This window comes from Neoarius graeffei, chromosome 17 (assembly GCF_027579695.1).
Source record: "Neoarius graeffei isolate fNeoGra1 chromosome 17, fNeoGra1.pri, whole genome shotgun sequence".
In the NCBI taxonomy this organism is placed as follows: Eukaryota; Metazoa; Chordata; class Actinopteri; order Siluriformes; family Ariidae; genus Neoarius; species Neoarius graeffei.
The window spans coordinates 49,528,821-49,549,377 of NC_083585.1; the positions used below are offsets into that span (position 1 = coordinate 49,528,821).

The following is a 20,557-nucleotide window of genomic DNA, read 5'->3' on the forward strand; positions in this document are numbered from 1 at the left end:
GGCCATTCCAAAAACGCCTTTGCGCCCTCTGCCATTAATCGAGACCCTGTTCGAAAGAATGGGGATGGATCTCTTCGGGCCATTTGATCGGTCAACATGAGGGTATTGCTTTATTTTAGTTCTTGTGGACTATGCAACGTGATATCCGGAAGCAGTGCCTCTTCGCAATATCTCAGCATGTAGTATTGCGGAAGCACTCTTCCACATCATCTCCCAAGTTGGAATCCCCAAAGAGATTCTGACTGATCAAGGCACTACGTTTATGTCACGTACACTGCGTGAACTGTATGGCTTACTGGGAATTAAGCCGATCCACACCAGCGTTTATCACCCACAAAAGGACGGCTTAGTCGAACGGTTTAATCGCACCCTCAAAAACATAATTAAATATTTGTACGTGAGACCGCACGCAACTGGGATAAATGGCTCGAGCCCCAGTTATTCGCAGTGCGAGAGGTCCCACAAGCCTCCACGGGATTCTCCCCATTCGAATTATTATATGGGTGTAAGCCGCATGGCATCCTAGATGTACTGTAGGAAAATTGGGAGGAGAGACCTTCAACGAGCAAAAACGAAATTCAATATGTTATTGACCTGTGCACAAAACTCCACACACACACCTAACCCATGAGAATTTGCGGCAGGCCCAAGAACGGCATAATCCGCCTGTACGACAGGGGCACACGCCTTAGGGAGTTCGCACTGGGAGATAAAGTACTCGTGCTGTTGCCCACGTCGAGCTCCAAATTGATCGCCAAGTGGCAAGGACCCTTTGAGGTCACACGGCGAGTCGGGGACATCGACTATGAGGTGAGGCAAATGGACAGGGGTAGGGCGTTACAGATTTACCACCTCAATCTGCTAAAACATTGGAATGAGGAGGTCCCTGTGGCATTGGTGTTGTTGGTTCCAGAGAAGGCGGAGCCGGGGCTGGAGGTTCAAAAGGGAACATTGACATCGCTTACCACTCCAGTCCCCTGTGGAGACCACCTCTCCCCGACCCAACTCACGGAGGTTGCCCAGTTGCAGACAGAATTTTCTGACATGTTCTCGCCCCTGCCCAGCCGCACCTGCCTCATAGAACACCACACTGAGACGCCCCCAGGGGTGGTAGTGCGCAGCCGCCCTTACAGGCTGCCTGAACACAAGAAAAAAGTGGTTCGGGAAGAATTTGAGGCCATGCTCGACATGGGCATTGTCGAGGAGTCCCACAGTGACTGGAGTAGCCCGGTGGTCTTGGTTCCCAAGGCCGATGGGTCGGTCCGGTTCTGTGTGGATTATAGAAAAGTCAACATGGTGTCTAAATTCGATGCGTACCCAATGCCTCGTATTGATGAGTTGCTTGATCAACTAGGCACGGCTCATTTTTATTCGACACTGGATTTGACAAAGGGATATTGGCAGATCCCCTTGATTCCATTATCCTGAGAGAAAACGGCCTTTTCCACACTGTTTGGCGTACACCAGTTTGTCACACTTCCTTTTGGGCTGTTTGGGGCACCCGCTACATTCCAGCGGCTTATGGATAGGGTCCTCTGCCCCCACGCCACCTATACGGCCGCATACCTGGACAATATCATAATCTATAGTAATGACTGGCTGAGGCATTTAGAACACCTAAGGGCCGTCCTTAGGTCACTGAGGCGAGCGGGTCTCACAGCCAACCCGAAGAAGTGTGCGATTGGGCGGGTGGAAGTACGGTATCTGGGCTTCCAATTGGGCAATGGGCAGGTGCGTCCCCAAATTAATAAGACAGCAGCGATTGCGGCCTGCCCAAGACCCAAGACCAAAAAGGGGGTGAGACAGTTCCTGGGGCTGGCTGGCTACTATCGTAGCTTTATACCTAATTATTCGGACGTCACCAGCCCGCTGACTGATCTCACTAAAAAGGGGGCACCAGATCCTGTCCAGTGGATGGAGCAATGCCAGCGGGCTTTCTCTGAGGTAAAGGCTGCACTGTGTGGGGGGCCACTGTTACACTCCGCTGATTTTTCTCTCCCCTTTGTTTTGCAGACGGACACGTCGGACAGGGGGCTGGGGGCTGTTCTGTCCCAGGAGGTGGAAGGGGAGGATTGTCCAGTGCTGTACATCAACAGGAAGCTGTCTGTACATGAGGGCCACTACAGCACCATAGAGAAGGAGTGCCTGGCCATCAAGTGGGCAGTCCTCGCCATCCGCTACTACCTACTGGGACGCCCTTTCGCCCTCTGTTCGGACAATGTGCCCCTCCAGTGGCTACACCACATGAAGGATGCCAACGCGTGGATCACCCGTTGGTATCTGGCACTCCAGCTGTTTAAGTTCAAGGTGGTCCACAGGCCAGGGGTGCAGTTGGTCGTGGCGGATTTCCTCTCCCGTCAAGGGGTGGGGGAGTCGGCTGCAGGCTGGATGGCTCCCAAGCCTGAGTCGGGCAGTGGGGGTATGTGGCAGCGGGGGCGTGGTCAAGCGTCGGTCTGTGAACGGAGGGCGGAGTCAGGGAAGGTAAGTGGCAAAATCACTGCACCTGATGTTAGTTAACCTGTGTTTGTGTGTCTTCCCCAGTGACCGCGCCCTATAAAAGGAGAGAGAGCAGAGGAAGGGAGCTCTCTCCCCAACCAGAAGACTTGTGTGTGTGCATGCATGTGTGGCTGGGAGAGTGTGAAAAGCTGAAAAGCTACAAATAAAAAGTTTTTGGAACTCAGTTCTGGCCTGCCGTGCGTCTGTGCCCCACCCACCCGCTCTGATTCCTACACTATAATAGTAAGTTCTGCATCCTTTCTCTCTTCGAGACTTGTGGTGTCATTTGTTCTTGATACCAAACCTTTAAGCTCCTTGACACGTCACATCAGTCTGGCGATGGCCTTGACTAACCTCATCCAGCTGGAGAACTTTAAGAAATGATCAAGCAGTGAATTTTCTGTTGTTGAAGTTTTGTGCACAACAGCCTTATGAACTTCTGGGTCATCGACTGCAGGTTCTCCCACCTTAATATCTCCACTGGGAAGCTCATCATGCCAGAGAAAGTCTGGACCCTTGAACCAGTTAGAGACAATGAGCTCTTGCGCCTTAAGGCCCCTTGACCTGTGGTCAGCGGGATTTTCCTCAGAGGTCACGTGTCTCCATTGACTTGGATTGGTACTTTCTTTGATACGCTGAATGCGATTGGCTACAAATACATGGAATCATCTGGTGTCATTGTTGACGTATCCCAGGACGACCTTTGAGTCCATCCAGAAGAATTCCTGAGCATCTTCTATCTCTAACTCCTTTCTGAGCATGTCACTTGTACGTACTGCAGCAACAGCCGCTGACAGCTCAAGTCTTGACACCATAGTGACTTTTTTTGGGGCCACTCTCGCTTTGCCTATGACTAAAGAACAGTGGATTTGTCCTGATACACTGATTTGTCTCAGGTATGTGCATCCGTCATACCCTGTGATACTTGCATCTGAGAAGTAATGGAGCTCGTATCTTTGGACTTCCTTGAAACCTGCTGGCTAGAAACATTGCTGGATCTTGACGTCAGCTAGGTTCTGTAGATCCAAGAGCCAGGACTCCCATTGTGGAAAAAGATCATCCCATCCAATCTTGTCAAGACACATTTGTTGAAGTACTTGCTTCCCAAGTAGAATGAAAGACGCTACAAAGCCAAGAGGGTCAAAGATGGAGGCTACTGTCACCAAGACCCCTCTTCTAGAGAGTGGATGTTCATTCACAACTACTCTGAACTGAAAGTGATCTAAAGTGACACACCATTTGACACCTAAGACTCTTTCAATCTGCGGCTCACCCAAGGCTAAGTCTTGACCTCTTCCTGTTTCAGCACACTCTTCTTCAGGGAGTGATGCAAGTACTTGTCGGCTGTTGGAAACAAACTTGTGGATTCGTAGCTTACCAGTGCTGCAGAGCTGCCGTGAATCATTGACTAACTGAATTGCTTCTTCTCTTTACACACTAATCAAGCCACCATCCATGTAGAAGTTTCTTTCAATGAAGCGGATGGATGCTTCACTGAAGCGGCCTTGTCCTTGAGTGGCAATGTGCTTGAGGCCGTAGTTTGCACAGCCAGGTGATGAGGCTGCCCCGAACAGGTGCACTTTCATCCAGTAAACTGATGGTTCAGAGTGGAAATTCCCATTGTCCCATCAGAGAAATCTCAAATAGACCCTGCTCTTACATGAAACATGCATTCAATGTCACACATTATTGCTACTGGACCCTTGTGAAATTGGCAGAGGACACCTATCAAGGTATTTGTCAATTCTGGCCCAGTAAGCAGATGATCATTTAATGACACACCTTGGAACGTCGCTGAGCAGTCAAACACAACCCGTATCTTTCCAGGTTTCTGTGGGTGATACACCCCATGGTGAGGGATGTACCAGACAGGACTTTTGTCAAGTTCGTTGTCTGGAACCTTCTCAGCATCTCCACGATTTATTGTTTCACTCATGAAGGCAGTGTAGTCCTTATGGTATTGCTTGTCTTTCTCAAATCTCTTTCTCAAACACTTGAGACGGTGGTTTGCACATCTCCTGTTGTCTGGCAGACTCGGCCTGTCTTCTTTGAATGGCAATGGCATTTCACAGTGACCATTTGCATTGATCTTGATTCCTTCCTCCATTACTGATATGAAGCGTAGATCTTCTTGAGAGAAGTGAGAGTCCTCGACGGTTCTTTCATTGAAGTCGGACTCGAGCACCTTTAACACATCTGGTGGAGTGACTAATTCCTTGACTTGGGTTCGGTATATGTATCGAACTTCACTTGGCAGACGAGGAGACGACTGAAGAGAAGGTGCCACTTCTCTCACAATGATCCTGTGGCTGCTTCCAATTGTGTCGCCGTAGTCAACACAGGGATTAGCACATCCGACTATACTCCAGCCAAGATCTGTTCTTTGAGCAAATGTCTCGTTGTCTTTCCCTGACACAACTTCTCTGGGTAGCAGGGCTTGCGAACAATTGTAACCTATGAGCAAGCCAACGTCACATTCAATTAAAGGTGCAATTTCTTTGGCAAGGTGCTCTAGGTGAGGCCATGCCCTTGCTGTCTTGGGTGTAGGAATATGACTTAAATTAACAGGAATTAATTCTCTTGAATAGGTTACTGGGAGAGAGATCCTCTTTGATAAATAAAACCCTCTAACCTGCAGCCCAGTTAACTTCTGACTTTGAACAACTGTACTTTTGGATGACAATGTGGAGAGTTTCAATTGCACAAGCTCCTTCTGTGCGTCCAGAGCTTCTGCCCTTTCTTGCAAGATGAAGGTGGTATCACTTTGGTTGTCCAAAAGAGCATATACAAGGACTTCATTCTCAGGATTACTTGTTGTGGACAGCCATACTGGAATAACTGTGGATGTGTATGTACTGTTCATATCTTGCGCCACATGGTTGGATGTTGCTTCATTTGACATTTCTTTTGTCTTTTTAGAATCTGCTCTTTCCTTTGATATTTCTTTCTCTTTTCTTTCATCATCCCCTCGTTCTTTCTTTCTGTCCTGCTTCATACGGTCTTCATGTAAGCATATTGGATGCTTTCTTTTACATGTGTCACAAACGCTTTTTTTTTCGCAGTTCTTTGAATGGTGTCCTGGTTTCAAATATCCAAAACACAATTTTTTCGTTTGCATAAACTTGACTCGTTCTGCGACAGTCTTGTCCATGAACTTTTGACATGCATGAATACCATGGCTTGACTTCTCACAAAAGATACACCCTTTACTATCTGGGTTTTCTTCAGAGCTGCTTACCAGCACCTTTGCACCCACGCTTCGAGTCTTTGGTGTCTTCAGCTTTTCACCATCACTGGACTTAAGAGCATGAAGAGAAGTAACCAGATTGCAAGCTATCTTAGCTTCCTTTGAGACAAACTCAACAAACTGACTGAAGCTTGGGAATGACTTACTTTCTTCTTCAATCTCAATGACCCTTCTGTTCCATCTGGCTGCTAACCAATCAGGAAGCTTGGTGAGCATTTTTTTGGTTTTCACCACAGTCATTAAGGACCTCTAGACTCTTAATCTCTGACCTTGCTGCTTCACAGCCTTGAAGGAAGTCTGAGAATTCTCTTAGTTCAATACTGTCCTTAGTTCCTATCCTGGGCCATGAAGTGAGCTTATCCCTGAAGGCTTTAGCAATCACAAAGGAGCTTCCATACCGTTCCTCCAGGATGTCCCATGCTGCATAGTAGCCTGCATCTGTTCCTAACAGGAAGTAACTCTCAATGGCTTTCTTTGCAGGCCCACCCATATACTTGTGTAGGTAGTTGACCTTATCATTTATTGGTATGTTCTTCCTGTCTATCAATTTTTGAAAAGACATTTTCCAGTCTTTGTACTTGAATGGGTCTCCACTGAAAACAGAAGGCTCTGGTACTAGGATATGACTTGCATTAATGGACTCTGCTATTGCCCTTGCAAGTGCTATAGTGCTATCCTCCTGATGAGTGTCAGTAGGATTTTGCCCTCTGGTGACTGTGTTGTCACAGCAGGTTGTGCATATGTGGAATCTTGTGATGGTGCCGTACTGGAAGACCTTCTGAATTAGGTGCAGGTTTCTCCTGCCTGGACTTGCAGTTATGGAGCATGTCTGATATCTCTTCATCAGAGCCAACTTCTTGTTCATAGACCTGAAGTCATGCCTTTGCAGCATTCATCTTCTTGACGGTCTCTAACAGCTCTATCTGTCTGCGTTTCTCTTCTAATGTGTTTTATCTTGCAGCATTTTCCACTTCTTGTAATACAAGCTTCTGTCTGTTTTCAGCTTCAACGGTTTCAAGCTTTTGTTTCTTACAATCCATTTCTTGTAAGACTTTCAGTGTGGCTTCAGTTGCAGCTAGTTCTGCTGCTGCTTCTTGTTTCTTTGCAGATAACATGCTTGAGTGACTTGATACTTTGCTTGAGTGACTCAATCTTTTGCTTGAACTAGACTTCTGAGATGCTGCAGTTAAGAAAACAGAGCCAGTCTCAGTCCAATGTGTTGGTCCTTTATGAGAGCCTTGACCTTCATCTTTCTCTTCAAGACAATTCCATGCATATTCCACAATCTGTTCTGAGATGGCATGGCAAGTGTCTACTCAGTGATGGGTCTCTCCATCAGGAACAATTAATTTGCGCAAGTCTTCATAAACTTGTTTCACATCTGTTGAAGAACAGCGAATCTTACTCATGTGTTCTTGTAAGACTTCACTGGAGGGACTTCCACTGAGTGCTTTCTTAGCCTCCTTAACAAGCACCTTCCAGTTGTCATAAACAATTGTAAAATGATGGTAAAGCTGTTTAGATTTGTCATCATAGAGTTTTTGACCTTTTTCAGTTAGCTTTCTGGTTCTCTGGCTTCTTCGTAATCCTTGTTCTGCAGCAGCTTGGGTCTCTGTTAGTGGGTCGGTGTCAAAAGGTTCATTATCATGGTTTTTAGACTGCTGCTGTAACTCTACAGCTTCACCATTACTGTCTAGAGCCTGCTTATTAGCTTCTTGGTCAGCCATTTTCAGTATTGTTTGACTTGTTCTTGTTTAGTTGCTTAAACTTAAATTAAATTAGTTTAATTAACTAGCTTATCTTAAATGTTAGCAGTTATCTTATATTTTAAATTACAGTAATAATGAAATGAAATTAGCCTTATTAACTTGCAATGAAACAGAAAACACCTCCTTTTAACACTTAGTAAATTATAGTTAAGGGAATAGATTAGCTCTTTAAATGTTATTGACACTTCAAAAAACTAACTTAAGTAAATAGTTATGTTGAAATCAGCAAAAAAATGTAACCTAGAAACATGTAAGTCAACTAATACATTTCACCTTTAAACACGTATAGCACCTTTAAATGTCGGTGCACTTCAAAGTTGCTTATTTGTAAATTACTATGTTGGAATCAATAAAGACTTTAACTTAGAAATATGTACATAACACCAGACCACTTTGCCCTTTTAGCACTTGTAGAGTCCCTTCAAGCTGGTGAGGTTATTCCACTTCTTAACATTTAACTTGTTTTAAATGTGTTACTTCTTGTTGGCGTAACCACAAAATGCTCCTGAACTCTGTTTGCCACTTGCAAGGACTGGAGGTGTATGCACAGCCTTATCTGCTCGATGCTACAGCACGAAAAAACTTCACAAAACGATTGCAGCTCTGGCGACGCCAGACGCAGATCTCCATCTCCTGGAGCAGGCTTAGCTACACTGGCTAATCAAAGGAGTACTTTCAGTGAAAGACTCATTCCTCCAAAATGCACGACAGAGTGCCACAGGAGGTCATTCCTGACCGTGGCCTTCAAACTTTTCAACCTCTCCCTCAGAGGCTCAGATATTCAAAAGACAATGCACTATTCAATACTGCACCTGTGTAATAATTCGATCATACTACATCCATCCACACTATACCTAGGTTCAATAATTACATAATATAGCTATTCAATACCTCACTCAGTGTGCAATACTAGCGTAATAATTCTACGTATCATAGCCATTATTTACTATTTACTTATTTATGTACAATAACTGTAACATTAACTGTGCAATAACTTTCTTTATTCCATCTGCATGGCTAATTTTCCTTCCACATGGCTATTTATGTGCAGTATGTATGGTTGACATTTTAGAAAGTTCTATATGTTTTTACATGTATAATTTTTATATATTTTTACATATTCGACATGTTTTACATATCTTAGATTAGATTAGAGATTAGATTAGATAGAACTTTATTTATCTGTTTAATATTGTAATTTATTTTATCTATTTGAGTGTGAACAAGTGCAGACATTTTCAATTTTCCCTCAAGATTATTATAGTATTTCTGATTCTGATTCAGGTAATGTTGGGGGAAGGAAGGAAGGAAGGAAGGAAGGAAGGAAGGAAGGAAGGAAGATAATAAATAAATAAATAAATAAATAAATAAATAAATAAAAATTTATATACATTGCCCAGCCTTGTTGAAAAATACCGTATTGGCCCGAATATAAGACGACCCTGAATGTAAGACGACCCCCCCTTTTCCAAGTTCATCTTTGGGGAAAAAGTTTTTTGAAGACCAAATGTTCATTCATATGAAGCGTATTTATTTCAAAATTCTGTTTAAAATTAGAGGCTTTTGTTTTTCACATTTAAATAGAGGTCATTTCAGTCTCATTTCCGTGAACACTTTTCATAGAAGTAAAAAAAGAGGCTAAACTGTAGGCTACTAGACAAGCCAAATTAAAACATTTAAATTGCATTAATTCAACAAATTTGTCAGGTTTAGATTGAAAGTTCATAAACTTCAGAATGTCAATGCATTAACTTCCCATAGCCTACGGGTATATGGAATAAATTTGCAGAACAGTGCAAATGCTTTAAACAATGCATTAAACAATACATTAAGGTTTACAATAATAAACAACTGAAACAATGGAAAGGGTAGTTTGCTAAATTACAGCTACTCAGCACAGAGATCCTCAGCCTCACTTTGCTCACTCTCACTGTCCTCACTTTCACTTTCGTTTTTGGCGGCATTTTGTCTAGTCCGCGAATTTAAGACGACCCCCCTTTTTAAGAGCTATTTTTTACAACAAAAACACCGTCTTATATTCGAGCCAATACGGTAAATGGAAAAGATGTCATCCTGAAGGAAGAATATATTGCTCCAAAATCTCAATATACTTTTCTGCATTAATGTTGCCATCACAGAAGTGTAAGTTACCTTTTCCAAGAGCACTGACACAACCCCATACCATTTTAGACCTGGCTTTTGGACTTGTTGCTGGTAACAGTCTGGGTAGTCCTTTTCATTTTTGGTCCAGAGCACACAGCAGCCATTTCTTACAAAGAAAGACCTGGAATATAAGGCTTCCTTTTTGCACAGTAAAGATTTAACTGCCATTTTTGGATGTAACTCCATATTGTAGTGCTTCACAAAGATTTGCCAAAGTAACCCCAAGCCCATGTGGTTATATCACCTATAGATGAATGACAGTTCTTGATGCAGTGCCATCTGAAGGATCACAGATCATGGGTGTTCAGCTCAGGCTTGCGTCTTTGCCCAATATGTACTCAAATTCCTCCACACTCCTTGAATTATTTAATGATATTATGCACTGTAGAGGGTGATATGTACAAAATCATTTGTATTTTATTTGAGGAGCATTGTTTATAAACATTTCAATAATTTTCTCAAGTATTTGTCGAGATCTTCAGCCTACCTTTGCTACTCAAAGACTAGGCCTTTCCTGGATACTGCTTTTGTACCAGATCATGATTACAACCACCTGTTGACATCAGCTGTTTCAACTAACATCATTATTTAATTGTTTTGCTCTTTAATTGCCCTAAATTGCCCATATCCTTTTTTTTTTAATGTATTGCAGGGCTGAAATGCAGGAATGTATGCATATTCACAAATGAAATGCTATTGACCAGACAAAACATGAAATATACAGTATTGGTTTCATTCTGTCTGTAAAGAAATACAAGTGAAAGTGAACCACACACATTCCTGTTTTTTTTTTTTTTTTTTTTTTTACTGTGTATGCTTTGTGGGTCCGTGAGCCTTTACTCACTCTTAATGTAAATGTAAAATAAGTAAAAGCAGCATATTTACCCTCACATTATTCTTTGGTTGGTCCAACTTGAGACATAATTCTCAGTATTTTTTTTTCTGATCTCTTTTGTGCTAAAAGAATATATAAAAGGATTTACTAAGGATGGACCAAGAATTGTGCAAATCCTGAATCCGTTTCGTTCTTCTATTGTGAGAACTACACCAGTCCTAGTTAAAATGTTTTTAACAAAAGTAGGGCTGTAATAGCACACTACAACTATCAAATGACTAAAGCATGTATTAAACACTTTTTTCTTGCTACCCTTTGAGGTCATTTTGAAAACAACTATGAATATCATTATATAAGATCCAAAGATAAAACTGAATGTTCCAAACAGCAGAAAAAAACTTAAAATTGCCATCAGATCAAAATATGGGTTAGGATCTACACAAGTGGCCCTGACAACAGATCCATAGTCACAAAACAGGAATTTAAGTGTTGTGTAACAAACTGGTAGTGGAAGAACAGTTCCAGGCACAACAGCTATCGTCGCAGAACCAAGAATCCACAGCAAGAAAGTAAGAATAATAGAACGTACATTTGTCAGAATTGAATGGTAGCGCAGTGGCTTGATTATGGCAAGTAATCGGTCAAAAGCCATGACAGAAATAGTAAACACCTCCATTACAAAGCCTAAACCAAACACACATAACTGAGTAATGCATGATGCATAAGATATGGTTTTAAATCCAACTAAAAGGTTCCTTATCATTGTTGGACATGAGCATGTACAGTAGAGCATGTCTGCAATTGCTAAATTGCAGATAAAGAGGTACATTGGCTGGTGCAGACGTTTATCCATGATAATGAAGCATATGTTTGTCAGATTCCCAAGCATTACAAGAATGTATACAGTAAGTATGACAATTCCAAGTATCATTGGTTTTGCAAAGTGGTCAAAGTGGTCATTCACTGATTGTTTTTCTGGAAACATTTTGAGCCATGTTCACCTCTGCTTTGTTGTTATTTAAAAATAGTTATTTAAAAATATTTTCTTCAATAAAGAATTATCAATCTGTCCAGGAGTCTTTCAAATTGCTTTGTAAAGTGTCTCTGTTATTCCAAAATACTTAAAGTGACACGATAATAGGACTTCAAGTGAGACTGGAACTGAACTTCTAGTCATACAGTGCTGTGGAGTTCTTCTATACTGCCATGCTGTATAAGGCATCCAATCCACTTCTTCTGCCAAGCGGGTAAAAACTGTTTATATAATTCTATATGTTTGAGATCATTGGTTGATTCAAATAGATGATGTCTTGTCTGAACTATTCCCAGTGCACTTCACTGTGGGATATGTAAAAATATGAACATGACCATATCCTTGCAGTCATGAGGCAGTATACAGTGTCTGCGACATTTCTGAACAACATGTGTGCATCATTTCTATGTTATAAGGATAAAAGTTGGGCAATTTGAAATATATAATTCAAATAGATATTATTCAGGCTCTGTAGAGTAAATGTTGTTCACAAAATGAGCAAATGTAAATTCCACAGATCGTTTCCTTATACATCACTTTGATTTTGGTGTATTTGTGCAATCAATCTTAGCTGATTGGAATGCATTTAAATTGGAGCATAATCTAGCAACCAGAAAAATGCTTGATTTGCAGTCAAGTTATCAAAATTCTTTTTAAATCGATTTCAAACTTCAAAAGCAACATGCAAACATAATAACGGTGTGGCACGGACTTGTATCACTTATCTCTGCCAACTCACATTAAATACTTTGTTTTGAAATTGATAAAATAAATCACAGTTCCACATTACCTTTGAATAGTTTTAGACCAAACTTCGTAGCATCTTTAGTGCTTTTAGGAACAGCATTTTCATTCATAATTTGTAATTCTTCCTCACTTACGGTGACAAAGCGACTGACCTCCATTTTGCCGAGTCACTCGAGGTGATTATCGAGCATTAGTATAAATATGCAGGTGATGATAGAAAATTGTGCTCTTATTGGTTGAGAAATTCAGAATATTTCTCGACTAATCACCTCAAACGACTCAGGAAAATGGCAGCCAATCACTTTGCCCCCGTAAGTGAGGAAGAATTACAAATTATGAAAGAAAATGCTTTTCCTAAAAGCACTAAAGATGCAATGAAGTTTGGTTGAAAACTATTCAAAGGTAAGGTGGGATTGTGATTTATGATATACATTTCAAAACAAAGTATTTTATATGAGTCAGCGTAGATAAGTGACAGAAGTCTATGTACACCACACCTTTATTACAGTGGTGCTTGAAAGTTTGTAAACCCTTTAGAATTTTCTATATTTCTGCTTAAATATGAGTTAAAACATCATCAGATTTTCACACAAGTCCTAAAAGTAGATAAAGAGAACCTAGTTAAACAAATAAGACAAAAATATTATACTTGGTCATTTATTTATTGAGTAAACTGATCCAATATTACATATCTGTGAGTGGCAAAAGTATGTGAACCTTTGCTTTCAGTATCTGGTGTGACCCCCCTGTGCAGCAATAACTGCAACTAAACATTTCTAGTAACTGTTGATCAGTCCTGCACACCGGCTTGGAGGAATTTTAGCCCATTCCTCCATACAGAACAGCTTCAACTCTGGGATGTTGGTGGGTTTCCTCAAATGAACTGCTTGCTTCAGGTCCTTCCATAATATTTCGATTGGATTAAGGTCAGGACTTTGACTTGGCCATTCCAAAACATTAACTTTATTCTTCTTTAACCATTCTTTGGTAGAATGACTTGTGTGCTTCGGGTCGTTGTCTTGCTTCATGACCCACCTTCTCCTGAGATTCAGTTCATGGACAGATGTCCTGACATTTTCCTTTCAAATTCGCTGGTATAATTCAGAATTCATTGTTCCATCAATGATGGCAAGCCATCCTGGCCCAGATGCAGCAAAACAGGCCCAAACCATGATACTACCACCAACATGTTTCACAGATGGGATAAGGTTCTTATGCTGGAATGCAGTCTTTTCCTTTCTCCAAACATAACACTTCTCATATAAACCAAAAAGTTCTATTTGGTCTCATCTGTCCACAAAACATTTTTCCAATAGCCTTCTGGCTTGTCCACATGATCTTTAGCAAACTGTCGATGAGCAGCAATGTTCTTTTTGGAGAGCAGTGGCTTTCTCCTTGCAACCCTACCATGCACACCATTGTTGTTCAGTGTTCTCCTGATGGTGGATTCATGAACATTAACATTAGCCAATGTGAGTGAGGCCTTCAGTTGCTTAGAAGTTACCCTGTGGTCCTTTGTGACTTGTGTGAAAATCTGATGATGTTTTAGGTCATATTTATGCAGAAATATAGAAAATTCTAAAGGCTTCACAAACTTTCAAGCACCACTGTGTGTGTGTGTGTGTGTGTGTGTGTGTGTGTGTGTGTGTGTGTGTGTGTGTGTGTGTGTGTGTGTGAAACATTTCATATCATGAAGACCCTGGAGACACGTGTTCTGGAGCAGCTTCAGCCTATGGCCGGATCTTTCTCCAGTTCATCTACCATCCCCAACCCGGAGTTCAGGATACTAGACTGCCCCTACTCCCTGTGAGGGAATGTTCTTTGTAATGTTCTTTGACTTCTCCCGTACTTTCTATACCATACAGCCAGTGTATCTTGGTGAGAAGCTGATGGCAATTAATGTGGAGGCCCCTCTCGTGTCCTGGGTTGTCAATTACCTGACAGGTAGACCACAGTATGTACACTTACAACACTGTGTGTTGGATAATGTGGTCAGCAATACTGGGGCACCATAGGGGACAGTCCTCTCTCACTTCCTGTTCACCCTCTATACCACAGACTTCAACTATCAGATAGAATCCTGCCATCTTCAGAAGTACTCTGATGACTATGTGATAGTTGAACTTATCAGTAAGGATGATGAGGCTGAGTATTGGACAGTGGTGGAAAACTATGTTACATGGTATGAGCAGAACAATCTGCAGATCAATGTGACAAAGCCTAAAGGACTGGTTATGGACATGAGAAGGAACAAGGCACTGGTGACCCCTGTTTCCATCCATGGGGTCAGTGTGAACATTGTTGAGGACTACAAGTAAACTGGGGGTACATATTGACAATAGACTGGACTGGACTAAGAATACAGAGGCCATATACAAGAAGGGCCAAAGCCGCCTCTACTTTCTGAGAAGGCTGAGGTCCTTCAACATCTGCAGGATTATGCTGAGGCTGTTTTATTTTTCTGTGGTGGCCAGTGCTCTCCTGTATGCTGTGGTGTGCTGGGATTGGAGACTGAGTGCAGCAGATGCCAGTTGACTCAATAAACTGATCTGCAAGGCCAGTGCCGTCTTTGCCTGTTATGTACTCAAATTCCTCCAGACTCCTTGAATCATTTAATGATATTATGCACTGTAGAAGGTGATATGTACAAAATCCTTTGTATTTTACTTTGAGCAGCATTGTTTTTAAACATTTCAATAATTTTCTCAGGCATTTGTTGACAAACTGGAGAGCTTCAGCCTACCTTTGCTTCTCAAAGACTAGGCCTTTCCTGGATACTGCTTTTGTACCAGATCATGATTACAACCACCTGTTGACATTAGCTGTTTCAACTAACATCATTATTTAATTGTTTTGCTCTTTAATCGCCCTAAATTGCCCATATCCCTTTTTTTAATGTATTGCAGGGCTGAAATGCAGGAATGTATGTATATTCACAAATGAATTCTTATTGACCAGACAAAACATGAAATATATTGGTTTCATTCTGTCTCTAATGAAATACAAGTCAAAGTGAACCATACACATTCCTGTTTTTTTGTTTTTGTTTTTTACTGTGTATGCTTTGTGGGTCCGTGACCCTTTACTCACTCTTAATGTAAATGCAAAATAAGTAAAAGCAGCATATCCTCACATTATTCTTTGGTTGGTCCAACTTTAGACATAATTCTCAATATTTTGTTTCTGATCTCTTTGGTTCTAAAAGAAGATGGACCAAGAATTGTGCAAATCCTGAATCCATTTCACTCTTCTATTGTGAGAACTACACCAGTCCTAGTTAAAATGTTTATAACAAATGTAGGGCTATTATAGCATACTATTTTCTCTTATTTGCAGTGAAGAACACCTGTAACTTGTGTCATACATTGTGATAGATCCAATAAGGCCATGATTTACTACAACAAACTGGTTTCAATGAAGAGGGATTTTTGGGCAACTGGGAGTGGACAGGAACATAATATCTCATGGCAGACTAAACAGCATAGACACACACACACAGACTTAGAAAAATTGTTTGAACAATTGTCTCAATTGAATTGAATGAACCATCTCTTTTTGTATTTATTATAATAATACTTTTATATAATATCTGATGAAAAATTGAACCAGTTAATTCACTAAATAAAAAATGCAATAGCAAAATGTATTAGTTTCATTTAAGGGAACATAAATTATTCAAAATGTTGGCGCATATTACTTAAGATACATATTGTCACGTCTGCACCCGTTGGCACTCAAAACTCCATTTCCCAGAGTTCACAGCGGCCTCCTTATACAGCCACCACAGACTACAATAACCAACCTGCATCGCACCACCGTCCATCTCTGGAATACTGATTATTGCTACACCTGTTCCCTATCTCACCAAATCACTGCTGTGTATAATAAGACTCTCAGTTTACTCATGCAATTGCAGAATAAACATTCTGTGCTCCCTTCCCTGACTTTACCAAGCCTTTATACTTTTTTGACTCCCTGGCTGTTTATATTGTTCTGTATTTTGGTTTATGATCTTTGTCTCTACCTGTGATATCCAGTTTGTGTCTTGCCTGACCATTACCTGGATTTGTTTGCCAGTTTGCCTTATTAAACTCTCTGCTGCTTTTACATCCATCTGTCGTCTGCATTCCTGACACATATTGTATGGAAGTAGTGCTTCATGGCAATGCTGTGAATGGGAATTTTCCTATTGCTTTCATTTAGGGGCATGAACATCATTCAGAATATTGGCATATACAGTACAGTGTGTGTCTTAATTGGAGAGATAAAAGCTATACATTGCATTGAAGTAGTGCTTCATGACAGCATTACATCATGAAAATAAGCTTTTCATAAATTGTCTTACAGTGGTTTCTAAGGTTTATGAATGTTGTGAACTAGTGAGCATTTATCTCCACTCTTGTATGACATATTGCATAAAACCAACAATGTCACCTGACCATTTTTGACATAAGCTTTTCATAACCCATCAAACACAGCTTTCTAAAAGTTCTATGTAATGTTTATAAATGTATTATTAAAATCATATACAGGTACCCTTTAAATAAGGTATTACCACATTTTGTCATATTGAATCACTTAGGTACTAAAAAAACCTCTTAATCTCATGAAATGGGATTGCACTACTGTTCATATACACTTCATAAGCTACTCTTCTAGCACCTTCTCCATTACAGATATTGTACTGTATTTGCACTACTGCTATTTTGTACATTGTTTGATTTTAGAGTGTATTTTTATCTATATTATCTATATTTATAAATATTTATATATATTGGGGTTTTTTTTGTAATCTTTATCTGTTTTTTACAAGTAAGGTGAGAGAGAAACGGCATTTTGATTCTCCTATATGTCCTGGATATAAAGTCATTTGACAATAAAAAAATCTTTGAATCTTAAATCTTTGAAATACCTAATACATTTTATAATTCAGAAGAGAAAGACATTTTGGGGCTATTAAAACAGCATTATGATCTGGAATAAATTTTAATAAAACTTATTTGTCTGAAGGTATTTTCTAAAATCTACAACACAAGATATTTCAACTGAAGTTGTTCGTAAGCAAGATATTTTACCCTGAAATTAAAAAAAGATTTAACAATAAATACCATAGAGCATTTAGTACAGGTTTCTGTGCAGCCACATAAACATGACTTACATTCTTGCTGACCTATGGCCCATGTTTACACTCCAAAATTTAGTTTATAGTGATAATAACAGTAATATTTAATGCCATTTGATGTTACTGATATTAACCACAAGATTAGATTTCTGCTGTGCTGAAGGCTTTATAACACGTGAGAAGATTTAAATATTATAAAACCAGTGAATGCAGTCAAATTTTAATGCAACAGTTGTGTTCATTTATCTTTTAAATTTAGTATCAGGCCACTGTCCCAATTCAGGTTCATGCAACAACTGTAGTCATTCTCATAAAGTCTTCAAAATAAGGGCGAATAACCCACTGAGTAATGTCTTTCCAAAAGCTGAAATACAGTTTACCCAGTTGTTTTTATTTGTTTGTTAAAAAAACACCCTAACAGCATCCATCTAACATCCATTGTATTTTAGCATCCAGTGTTAACTATAATGGTAAAGGCAAAAGTATGCCCAATGTGTCTAAAATGATTGCATTCTTTTTACAGTTGGTTCAACTTTTGAAAATATTTTAAATATTTTACTTCTGATTTCCTTTGTTCTAAAGCAGTATATGAAAGGATTAATTAAAGATGGTAATATAATTGATCCCACCACCAACCCATTTAGTTCTTCCAGTGTTAAAACTATACCAACCCTAGTGAGGATTATTCGTATGAAAATGAGTGTATAGTAGCAGACTACAACTATAGCATGATTTAAACAAGTATGTATAGTTTTCTTCTTGTCAGTGTTTGAGGTCATTCTTGAAACAACAATAGCTATCTTTATATAAGATAGGCAAATGAAACCGAATGTTCCAAAAATTATACAAGATATCAGAATAGCTGTAGCTTTAAAATATGTCTCTGGGTCTGCACAAGTTGCCCTTGTAATAGATGCATAGTCACAAAATATGTACTTTAGAGTAACGTAACAAACTGGTAGAGGTGCAATAGAAGCAGGTAGCATGGATACAATTGAAGCGCCCACCAACCAGAGTGAAATAGTGATTAAAACAGATCGGAAATTTGTCATTAAAGAATTATATTGTAATGGCATGCTTATAGCAACAAAACGGTCAAATGCCATCACGGTAATAGTAAACATCTCCAGTCTTCCACTAAAATGGTAGATAAACATCTGAACCATGCATGCTTTATAGGATATAGTTTTATAGCCAACAAGAAGAATACCTATCATAGTTGGACATGAACTTGTACAGTAGATCATGTCTACAATTGCTAAGTGGCAGATAAAAATGTACATTGGCTGGTGCAGACGTTTATCCATTACAATAAAGCCAATGTTTGCAGTGTTAACAATCATAGTAAGTGTGGACAATATCAGCATGATCACACCAACAGCCAGTGGTCTTTCTACATTGTCAAATCCAATAAAAAACAATTCAGTAATCACTTTCTGAGAATCATTTTTAACCAACATGTTGGCTTAAACTTTCAAGCAGTTTAATCCTTAATCAAACAATTAAATTAATTGCAATTACTCCTTAAAAATCTAAATTCCTCAAAAGCCAATGTGGCATAATAATATAAAAGCAAAAAAAGAGTTATCCAGACATCTGTACAGCTTTTGTAATTCTCAAAGCATGACTGAAAAAAATAGATCATTTGTAATTGGATTGTCAGAGAAGAGGCACTAACATTTATCTTTATTATATTAAATGTATGAACTGATCTGTAAAAAGGATGAGCCTTTATTTATATGCATTGCTAAGTGTGTATGATGCATCTTATTGGCTAATCCAGCTCTATTTCCTGCCCATCTTTTGCCAGTGACATTCATGAAGTTGGTTTTGTGTCGCTTGTTTGTGCATCACATCAATGATATCATGTCACAGTGTGGGTCAAGTAACCTGTCGGAGTGGGCACCCTGATTCTGGTTTGTGAGCTAGGCAGGTTTCTCCCTGGTCTCCCACTCAGGCGTATGATATGGGGAGATAGACTGGCCTCAGCTCTCCCCACTGGAAGCCAAAGGTAGGGGGAGTGGAGGCATCTCCTACCTCTAACTTTATACAGAACAAATGTAATTAGTAAAATCAGAGGAGAAATGTGCAAAAGATAAAGGCATGCAGTTAAGTCATCTCTTTATGAGTATAATATTATGCATGTCATGAAATTATATAACACTTACATTTGTTATCCTATGTTACTATGTTGATTGTTATGCTATTACACGTAGGGCTACAATATTCGGCTTTCTAGCTTACATAACGTTGGATAGAATTTCACACAGGTTCATCATGATAATGTATGTCGTCTGCAGCAAAATAATTACAACCTAACTAGAACATTATTGATTATTAATTTCATTGAGGTGACATCAGAAAAGGTTTTCTGTGATTGTATTGACAAGGTCCTGAGATCAGTAAGAGGAATGTCTAGTGCTGTACACTAACTTAAAATACATCAATATTATTCTGAATTTGCCAAGGAGGTTGTGTGGTTCATTTGCTTCCTTTTCTGAAAGTTTGTTAAAATTGTGCATAAGAAGAAGACGCCTTTATTTGTCACATGCACACTCAAGCACATCTGAAGCAGTGAACACACACACACACACACAGAGCAGTGGGCAGTCATACTACAGCACCCAGGGAGCAGTTGGAGGTTAGGTACCTTGCTCAAGGGCACTTCAGCCCAAGGCCACCCCATGATAACCTAACTGCATGTCTTTGGACTGTGGGGGAAACCAGAGCACCCAGCGGAAACCCACACAGACGTGGGGAGAACATGCAAACTCCACACTGAAAGGACCCCCATTGGCCACTGGGCTCGAACCCAGAACCTTCTTGCTGTCAGGCGACAGTGCTAACCACTACACTACCATGCCGCCCATGTATATTTCATGTCATTGTGGTAGTCAAATCAAATCAAAGTCCTTCCTACACCATGTGGCGCATAGGGCATCGCCGATCTCTGTTTCCGTAGCCCTCGGCCTCTCACCTATTACATAGCTAGGGTTACAGTGGGGGGCTAGTCCTCTGGTAATCACAGAAGTTTGTCTCCCCACTCGCATCTGTATTGCCAGATGGCAGCAGGTACCATTTTTATAATGGTCTTTGGTATGACCCGACCATGAGTAGAACTCACGATCCCCCGATCGAGAGGTGG

At 40.2% G+C, this 20,557-nt stretch overlaps 1 protein-coding gene and 1 pseudogene across 1 annotated transcript; both read right to left on the reverse strand.

Annotated features, from left to right (window-relative positions):
* Positions 1-10,567: 10,567 nt before the first annotated feature.
* Positions 10,568-11,505, reverse strand: LOC132901204 (olfactory receptor 1500-like; annotated as a pseudogene).
* A 6,404-nt stretch (positions 11,506-17,909) lies between these two features.
* LOC132901205 (olfactory receptor 6N1-like) lies at positions 17,910-18,872 on the reverse strand. Its single transcript, XM_060943540.1, has one exon. It carries the CDS (start codon positions 18,870-18,872, stop codon positions 17,910-17,912), a length of 963 nt encoding a protein of 320 aa, XP_060799523.1.
* Positions 18,873-20,557: the final 1,685 nt, after the last annotated feature.

What these genes read in the sequence shown, in the direction of transcription:
- LOC132901205 (XM_060943540.1), bottom strand. Translation starts at nt 18,872, where the DNA reads ATGTTGGTTAAAAATGATTCTCAGAAAGTGATTACTGAATTGTTTTTT.